The sequence below is a fragment of the Nanorana parkeri genome, unplaced genomic scaffold (genome assembly GCF_000935625.1).
Source record: "Nanorana parkeri isolate BGI_ZX_2015 unplaced genomic scaffold, ASM93562v1 scaffold2079, whole genome shotgun sequence".
Lineage (NCBI taxonomy): Eukaryota > Metazoa > Chordata > Amphibia > Anura > Dicroglossidae > Nanorana > Nanorana parkeri.
Window position 1 is genome coordinate 119,108 of NW_017308347.1, and position 10,008 is coordinate 129,115.

The 10,008-nt window shown below is 56.3% G+C and overlaps 1 protein-coding gene across 1 annotated transcript in view; it reads right to left on the reverse strand.

Moving 5' to 3' along the window:
- The window catches only part of CAMTA2 (calmodulin binding transcription activator 2), an 87,849-nt gene that overhangs the window by 7,798 nt on the left and 70,043 nt on the right, over nt 1-10,008 (reverse strand). The window contains exons 18-19 of the mRNA XM_018572585.1: nt 574-735; nt 273-492 (exon numbers count right to left, since the gene is read on the reverse strand). Of these exons, the coding sequence (XP_018428087.1) occupies nt 273-492; nt 574-735 (382 nt within the window). The remainder of the gene's footprint in view (nt 1-272; nt 493-573; nt 736-10,008) is intronic.

Sequence of the window (10,008 nt, forward strand, 5' to 3'; positions counted from 1 at the left end):
GGGGGGGGGGGGGGGAGGGTGACACCATAATTTGGTTTTGTAACGGCAGATGGGAGCAATGCAAACAAGCAACCATGCAAAACTGTAGCAGCTGATGTGGGAGGAGTTAACCTAACAATAACATTTTCCATTTGCCGCATGAATATTTGTTTGATCAAATACCAGAGAAGTAGCAATGAGAAGCTGCATCCTATAGCATGTCATAAAAAGATGAAGGTAAATATGTGGAAAGACACCCGCGAGCAGATTGAAGACTACAGTCACGGCCTCACCTTGTACTTGCGAAAGGCTGTCTGAATAACACGGGCTGCCTCGTAGAGCTCCCGCTGCTCGTGGTCCGAGAGGGTCAGCAGAGCAAACTCGCTCTCCATCCGTCCGCTGCTTGAGGCACTGAGGAACTCGGACCATCTGGCTGCGCCGGGAGGGTCAAACCGCTCAAAGGAAATTTCTCCCAAGGGAGGAGGAGTTGTGGGGGACGGTGGAGCCTCGGACCTAACAATATAGAAGGATGACATGTTCCCGAGGTCCGCAAAACCATTCATGCAACACGAGAGCTACAAATGAGCTCCATACCTGGTCACTTTGACGCGTAAGCCCTCCATGGACCTTCTGTTCACCCGTTTGCTTCTCTGCCCAAAGGCTCCGACGTCGGAGTGTGACCCCAGGCTGCTTCCGTCCTCTCCTGGGCTCATCTGAGCAAAGCGAGCCAAGGCACGGGCTGCCCGCATCCCCTCTCTGTACGGAGAAACCAAAAGGTTAGCGTTGAAGTAAAACTTTACAGCACGTTTCAGTTATGATTAATCTTTCTCTTATGACTAGGGATGCACCGATACCGGTATTGTGTACCGATATTTTTTTTTTCAGGACTCGCCGATACCGGGAGTCCCTTTCAGGAAGCCTGGTGGCTTGTAATGACTCGCCACACGGCTTCCCGATTAGCAGGGAAGACGCCCCCATGCTTCTCGACGAGAAAGCATGGAGCCGGCTTTCTGGCCAATCAGGAAGCCAGGCGCCGTGTAATGATGCGGCGCCTGGCCTCCTGATTGATTGGCCGGGAAGCCGGCTCCATGCTCCCTCGCCATGAGGTGACGAGGGAGCATGAAGCCGGCTTCCCAGCCATTCAAAAAGCCGGGCACCGCGTCATTACACAGCGGCCGGCTTCCTGATTGGTAAGCTTCCCATGTCAATCAGGAAGCCGGGCACCGCGTCATTACACAGCGGCCGGCTTCCTGATTGGTAAGCTTCCCAGGCCAATCAGCAAGCCGGGCAGCGCGTCATTACACAGCGGCCGGCTTCCTGATTGGTAAGCTTCCCAGGCCAATCAGCAAGCCGGGCAGCGCGTCATTACACAGCGGCCGGCTTCCTGATTGGTAAGCTTCCCAGGCCAATCAGCAAGCCGGGCAGCGCGTCATTACACAGCGGCCGGCTTCCTGATTGGTAAGCTTCCCAGGCCAATCAGCAAGCCGGGCAGCGCGTCATTACACAGCGGCCGGCTTCCTGATTGGTAAGCTTCCCAGGCCAATCAGAAAGCCGGGCAGCGTGTCATTACACGCTGCCCGGCTTCCTGATTGGCCGGGCAGCCGTCTTCATGATCTCTTGTCACAAGTGACGTGGGAGCATGGACCCGGCTTCCCGGCCAATCAGGAAGCTGTGCAGCGTGTAAAGACAATCCTGGAAGTATCAGGCTAGGCATCGGAGCATTTGGGCGAGTACTCATACTCGCCGAAATACTCGGCATCGGCACCAATACTAGTATCGGTATCGGTGCATCCCTAGCTATGAATGTTTGATTATCAAGACCACAATTCTAAGGGCAGGTTCCCACCGTTTTCCGGACCAGACCTGGTCCAGATTAGGTCTAGAAAATGGTGTGAACCAGCACGCAGTTTCAGTGCATTCCAGACCAGACAAAATGAGACATGCGTTATTTCTCTGGTCTGGAACGGACTGCGCTGGTGTGAACAGAGAAATAGCAGAGGGACACATTAGAATGCATTGTGGTCCGGAAACAATCTGGTCTGGTGATGACCTGGATGTGGTGTGAATGGGCCCTCGATGTAGAAGTTTTAAGTAGTCATGGACAACAGTGAGATGGCTTGATAACAAAAATGTTTTAGGCCCTTTGGCAACCTGGCTCCTGAGCTTTGTCTGGCGCTGCAGTAAAGGAAGTCTCATCACAAATGCTAGTTGCTTGTACAGCTGCATGCGGGTCCACGTTATATGACAAGTTCAAATGCAAATGGAATTTTTTTTCTTAAAGGAGAACTATGAGGTCAGTGTTTTTCCCCATAGTTCTCCTTAGGGTAACAGGAGTACACAAACTAGCGTCCTCCCGTCACCCTAAGCTCAGTATATAGAGAGCTACAGCTCGCGGTATACTGAGACGCTGCAGCGGATCCCGACTTAGACGACGGGATCCGCCCAGCTGCGTGAGTGACAGCTGGCTCTGCCTATAGTACCGCCCCCCCCCCCCGTCCGTTCTGCCAGTCAGCGCTGGCGGATCGGAGCGGAGGGAATCCAGCCCCTCCCCTGTCACGGCAGAGAGCCGTGACAGGATCGAGAAGTGAGCGAACGCCGGTATGTGTTCGCTCACCTCCTGATCTACTCAGCCGACCTGTGACAGTCTCATTGTCACAGGTCGGCTAGAACTATGAGGTGAGTGAAAAGCACTCACCTCATAGTAGGCCGGCTTCCTGATTGGTAAGCTTCCCATGTCAATCAGGAAGCCGGGCACCGCGTCATTACACAGCGGCCGGCTTCCTGATTGGTAAGCTTCCCATGTCAATCAGGAAGCCGGGCACCGCGTCATTACACAGCGGCCGGCTTCCTGATTGGTAAGCTTCCCATGTCAATCAGGAAGCCGGGCACCGCGTCATTACACAGCGGCCGGCTTCCTGATTGGTAAGCTTCCCATGTCAATCAGGAAGCCGGGCACCGCGTCATTACACAGCGGCCGGCTTCCTGATTGGTAAGCTTCCCATGTCAATCAGGAAGCCGGGCACCGCGTCATTACACAGCGGCCGGCTTCCTGATTGGTAAGCTTCCCATGTCAATCAGGAAGCCGGGCACCGCGTCATTACACAGCGGCCGGCTTCCTGATTGGTAAGCTTCCCATGTCAATCAGGAAGCCGGGCACCGCGTCATTACACAGCGGCCGGCTTCCTGATTGGTAAGCTTCCCATGTCAATCAGGAAGCCGGGCACCGCGTCATTACACAGCGGCCGGCTTCCTGATTGGTAAGCTTCCCATGTCAATCAGGAAGCCGGGCACCGCGTCATTACACAGCGGCCGGCTTCCTGATTGGTAAGCTTCCCATGTCAATCAGGAAGCCGGGCACCGCGTCATTACACAGCGGCCGGCTTCCTGATTGGTAAGCTTCCCATGTCAATCAGGAAGCCGGGCACCGCGTCATTACACAGCGGCCGGCTTCCTGATTGGTAAGCTTCCCATGTCAATCAGGAAGCCGGGCACCGCGTCATTACACAGCGGCCGGCTTCCTGATTGGTAAGCTTCCCATGTCAATCAGGAAGCCGGGCACCGCGTCATTACACAGCGGCCGGCTTCCTGATTGGTAAGCTTCCCATGTCAATCAGGAAGCCGGGCACCGCGTCATTACACAGCGGCCGGCTTCCTGATTGGTAAGCTTCCCATGTCAATCAGGAAGCCGGGCACCGCGTCATTACACAGCGGCCGGCTTCCTGATTGGTAAGCTTCCCATGTCAATCAGGAAGCCGGGCACCGCGTCATTACACAGCGGCCGGCTTCCTGATTGGTAAGCTTCCCATGTCAATCAGGAAGCCGGGCACCGCGTCATTACACAGCGGCCGGCTTCCTGATTGGTAAGCTTCCCATGTCAATCAGGAAGCCGGGCACCGCGTCATTACACAGCGGCCGGCTTCCTGATTGGTAAGCTTCCCATGTCAATCAGGAAGCCGGGCACCGCGTCATTACACAGCGGCCGGCTTCCTGATTGGTAAGCTTCCCATGTCAATCAGGAAGCCGGGCACCGCGTCATTACACAGCGGCCGGCTTCCTGATTGGTAAGCTTCCCATGTCAATCAGGAAGCCGGGCACCGCGTCATTACACAGCGGCCGGCTTCCTGATTGGTAAGCTTCCCATGTCAATCAGGAAGCCGGGCACCGCGTCATTACACAGCGGCCGGCTTCCTGATTGGTAAGCTTCCCATGTCAATCAGGAAGCCGGGCACCGCGTCATTACACAGCGGCCGGCTTCCTGATTGGTAAGCTTCCCATGTCAATCAGGAAGCCGGGCACCGCGTCATTACACAGCGGCCGGCTTCCTGATTGGTAAGCTTCCCATGTCAATCAGGAAGCCGGGCACCGCGTCATTACACAGCGGCCGGCTTCCTGATTGGTAAGCTTCCCATGTCAATCAGGAAGCCGGGCACCGCGTCATTACACAGCGGCCGGCTTCCTGATTGGTAAGCTTCCCATGTCAATCAGGAAGCCGGGCACCGCGTCATTACACAGCGGCCGGCTTCCTGATTGGTAAGCTTCCCATGTCAATCAGGAAGCCGGGCACCGCGTCATTACACAGCGGCCGGCTTCCTGATTGGTAAGCTTCCCATGTCAATCAGGAAGCCGGGCACCGCGTCATTACACAGCGGCCGGCTTCCTGATTGGTAAGCTTCCCATGTCAATCAGGAAGCCGGGCACCGCGTCATTACACAGCGGCCGGCTTCCTGATTGGTAAGCTTCCCATGTCAATCAGGAAGCCGGGCACCGCGTCATTACACAGCGGCCGGCTTCCTGATTGGTAAGCTTCCCATGTCAATCAGGAAGCCGGGCACCGCGTCATTACACAGCGGCCGGCTTCCTGATTGGTAAGCTTCCCATGTCAATCAGGAAGCCGGGCACCGCGTCATTACACAGCGGCCGGCTTCCTGATTGGTAAGCTTCCCATGTCAATCAGGAAGCCGGGCACCGCGTCATTACACAGCGGCCGGCTTCCTGATTGGTAAGCTTCCCATGTCAATCAGGAAGCCGGGCACCGCGTCATTACACAGCGGCCGGCTTCCTGATTGGTAAGCTTCCCATGTCAATCAGGAAGCCGGGCACCGCGTCATTACACAGCGGCCGGCTTCCTGATTGGTAAGCTTCCCATGTCAATCAGGAAGCCGGGCACCGCGTCATTACACAGCGGCCGGCTTCCTGATTGGTAAGCTTCCCATGTCAATCAGGAAGCCGGGCACCGCGTCATTACACAGCGGCCGGCTTCCTGATTGGTAAGCTTCCCATGTCAATCAGGAAGCCGGGCACCGCGTCATTACACAGCGGCCGGCTTCCTGATTGGTAAGCTTCCCATGTCAATCAGGAAGCCGGGCACCGCGTCATTACACAGCGGCCGGCTTCCTGATTGGTAAGCTTCCCATGTCAATCAGGAAGCCGGGCACCGCGTCATTACACAGCGGCCGGCTTCCTGATTGGTAAGCTTCCCATGTCAATCAGGAAGCCGGGCACCGCGTCATTACACAGCGGCCGGCTTCCTGATTGGTAAGCTTCCCATGTCAATCAGGAAGCCGGGCACCGCGTCATTACACAGCGGCCGGCTTCCTGATTGGTAAGCTTCCCATGTCAATCAGGAAGCCGGGCACCGCGTCATTACACAGCGGCCGGCTTCCTGATTGGTAAGCTTCCCATGTCAATCAGGAAGCCGGGCACCGCGTCATTACACAGCGGCCGGCTTCCTGATTGGTAAGCTTCCCATGTCAATCAGGAAGCCGGGCACCGCGTCATTACACAGCGGCCGGCTTCCTGATTGGTAAGCTTCCCATGTCAATCAGGAAGCCGGGCACCGCGTCATTACACAGCGGCCGGCTTCCTGATTGGTAAGCTTCCCATGTCAATCAGGAAGCCGGGCACCGCGTCATTACACAGCGGCCGGCTTCCTGATTGGTAAGCTTCCCATGTCAATCAGGAAGCCGGGCACCGCGTCATTACACAGCGGCCGGCTTCCTGATTGGTAAGCTTCCCATGTCAATCAGGAAGCCGGGCACCGCGTCATTACACAGCGGCCGGCTTCCTGATTGGTAAGCTTCCCATGTCAATCAGGAAGCCGGGCACCGCGTCATTACACAGCGGCCGGCTTCCTGATTGGTAAGCTTCCCATGTCAATCAGGAAGCCGGGCACCGCGTCATTACACAGCGGCCGGCTTCCTGATTGGTAAGCTTCCCATGTCAATCAGGAAGCCGGGCACCGCGTCATTACACAGCGGCCGGCTTCCTGATTGGTAAGCTTCCCATGTCAATCAGGAAGCCGGGCACCGCGTCATTACACAGCGGCCGGCTTCCTGATTGGTAAGCTTCCCATGTCAATCAGGAAGCCGGGCACCGCGTCATTACACAGCGGCCGGCTTCCTGATTGGTAAGCTTCCCATGTCAATCAGGAAGCCGGGCACCGCGTCATTACACAGCGGCCGGCTTCCTGATTGGTAAGCTTCCCATGTCAATCAGGAAGCCGGGCACCGCGTCATTACACAGCGGCCGGCTTCCTGATTGGTAAGCTTCCCATGTCAATCAGGAAGCCGGGCACCGCGTCATTACACAGCGGCCGGCTTCCTGATTGGTAAGCTTCCCATGTCAATCAGGAAGCCGGGCACCGCGTCATTACACAGCGGCCGGCTTCCTGATTGGTAAGCTTCCCATGTCAATCAGGAAGCCGGGCACCGCGTCATTACACAGCGGCCGGCTTCCTGATTGGTAAGCTTCCCATGTCAATCAGGAAGCCGGGCACCGCGTCATTACACAGCGGCCGGCTTCCTGATTGGTAAGCTTCCCATGTCAATCAGGAAGCCGGGCACCGCGTCATTACACAGCGGCCGGCTTCCTGATTGGTAAGCTTCCCATGTCAATCAGGAAGCCGGGCACCGCGTCATTACACAGCGGCCGGCTTCCTGATTGGTAAGCTTCCCATGTCAATCAGGAAGCCGGGCACCGCGTCATTACACAGCGGCCGGCTTCCTGATTGGTAAGCTTCCCATGTCAATCAGGAAGCCGGGCACCGCGTCATTACACAGCGGCCGGCTTCCTGATTGGTAAGCTTCCCATGTCAATCAGGAAGCCGGGCACCGCGTCATTACACAGCGGCCGGCTTCCTGATTGGTAAGCTTCCCATGTCAATCAGGAAGCCGGGCACCGCGTCATTACACAGCGGCCGGCTTCCTGATTGGTAAGCTTCCCATGTCAATCAGGAAGCCGGGCACCGCGTCATTACACAGCGGCCGGCTTCCTGATTGGTAAGCTTCCCATGTCAATCAGGAAGCCGGGCACCGCGTCATTACACAGCGGCCGGCTTCCTGATTGGTAAGCTTCCCATGTCAATCAGGAAGCCGGGCACCGCGTCATTACACAGCGGCCGGCTTCCTGATTGGTAAGCTTCCCATGTCAATCAGGAAGCCGGGCACCGCGTCATTACACAGCGGCCGGCTTCCTGATTGGTAAGCTTCCCATGTCAATCAGGAAGCCGGGCACCGCGTCATTACACAGCGGCCGGCTTCCTGATTGGTAAGCTTCCCATGTCAATCAGGAAGCCGGGCACCGCGTCATTACACAGCGGCCGGCTTCCTGATTGGTAAGCTTCCCATGTCAATCAGGAAGCCGGGCACCGCGTCATTACACAGCGGCCGGCTTCCTGATTGGTAAGCTTCCCATGTCAATCAGGAAGCCGGGCACCGCGTCATTACACAGCGGCCGGCTTCCTGATTGGTAAGCTTCCCATGTCAATCAGGAAGCCGGGCACCGCGTCATTACACAGCGGCCGGCTTCCTGATTGGTAAGCTTCCCATGTCAATCAGGAAGCCGGGCACCGCGTCATTACACAGCGGCCGGCTTCCTGATTGGTAAGCTTCCCATGTCAATCAGGAAGCCGGGCACCGCGTCATTACACAGCGGCCGGCTTCCTGATTGGTAAGCTTCCCATGTCAATCAGGAAGCCGGGCACCGCGTCATTACACAGCGGCCGGCTTCCTGATTGGTAAGCTTCCCATGTCAATCAGGAAGCCGGGCACCGCGTCATTACACAGCGGCCGGCTTCCTGATTGGTAAGCTTCCCATGTCAATCAGGAAGCCGGGCACCGCGTCATTACACAGCGGCCGGCTTCCTGATTGGTAAGCTTCCCATGTCAATCAGGAAGCCGGGCACCGCGTCATTACACAGCGGCCGGCTTCCTGATTGGTAAGCTTCCCATGTCAATCAGGAAGCCGGGCACCGCGTCATTACACAGCGGCCGGCTTCCTGATTGGTAAGCTTCCCATGTCAATCAGGAAGCCGGGCACCGCGTCATTACACAGCGGCCGGCTTCCTGATTGGTAAGCTTCCCATGTCAATCAGGAAGCCGGGCACCGCGTCATTACACAGCGGCCGGCTTCCTGATTGGTAAGCTTCCCATGTCAATCAGGAAGCCGGGCACCGCGTCATTACACAGCGGCCGGCTTCCTGATTGGTAAGCTTCCCATGTCAATCAGGAAGCCGGGCACCGCGTCATTACACAGCGGCCGGCTTCCTGATTGGTAAGCTTCCCATGTCAATCAGGAAGCCGGGCACCGCGTCATTACACAGCGGCCGGCTTCCTGATTGGTAAGCTTCCCATGTCAATCAGGAAGCCGGGCACCGCGTCATTACACAGCGGCCGGCTTCCTGATTGGTAAGCTTCCCATGTCAATCAGGAAGCCGGGCACCGCGTCATTACACAGCGGCCGGCTTCCTGATTGGTAAGCTTCCCATGTCAATCAGGAAGCCGGGCACCGCGTCATTACACAGCGGCCGGCTTCCTGATTGGTAAGCTTCCCATGTCAATCAGGAAGCCGGGCACCGCGTCATTACACAGCGGCCGGCTTCCTGATTGGTAAGCTTCCCATGTCAATCAGGAAGCCGGGCACCGCGTCATTACACAGCGGCCGGCTTCCTGATTGGTAAGCTTCCCATGTCAATCAGGAAGCCGGGCACCGCGTCATTACACAGCGGCCGGCTTCCTGATTGGTAAGCTTCCCAGGCCAATCAGGAAGCCGGGCAGCGCGTCATTACACAGCGGCCGGCTTCCTGATTGGTAAGCTTCCCAGGCCAATCAGAAAGCCGGGCAGCGTGTCATTACACGCTGCCCGGCTTCCTGATTGGCCGGGCAGCCGTCTTCATGATCTCTTGTCACAAGTGACGTGGGAGCATGGACCCGGCTTCCCGGCCAATCAGGAAGCTGTGCAGCGTGTAAAGACAATCCTGGAAGTATCAGGCTAGGCATCGGAGCATTTGGGCGAGTACTCATACTCGCCGAAATACTCGGCATCGGCACCAATACTAGTATCGGTATCGGTGCATCCCTAGCTATGAATGTTTGATTATCAAGACCACAATTCTAAGGGCAGGTTCCCACCGTTTTCCGGACCAGACCTGGTCCAGATTAGGTCTAGAAAATGGTGTGAACCAGCACGCAGTTTCAGTGCATTCCAGACCAGACAAAATGAGACATGCGTTATTTCTCTGGTCTGGAACGGACTGCGCTGGTGTGAACAGAGAAATAGCAGAGGGACACATTAGAATGCATTGTGGTCCGGAAACAATCTGGTCTGGTGATGACCTGGATGTGGTGTGAATGGGCCCTCGATGTAGAAGTTTTAAGTAGTCATGGACAACAGTGAGATGGCTTGATAACAAAAATGTTTTAGGCCCTTTGGCAACCTGGCTCCTGAGCTTTGTCTGGCGCTGCAGTAAAGGAAGTCTCATCACAAATGCTAGTTGCTTGTACAGCTGCATGCGGGTCCACGTTATATGACAAGTTCAAATGCAAATGGAATTTTTTTTCTTAAAGGAGAACTATGAGGTCAGTGTTTTTCCCCATAGTTCTCCTTAGGGTAACAGGAGTACACAAACTAGCGTCCTCCCGTCACCCTAAGCTCAGTATATAGAGAGCTACAGCTCGCGGTATACTGAGACGCTGCAGCGGATCCCGACTTAGACGACGGGATCCGCCCAGCTGCGTGAGTGACAGCTGGCTC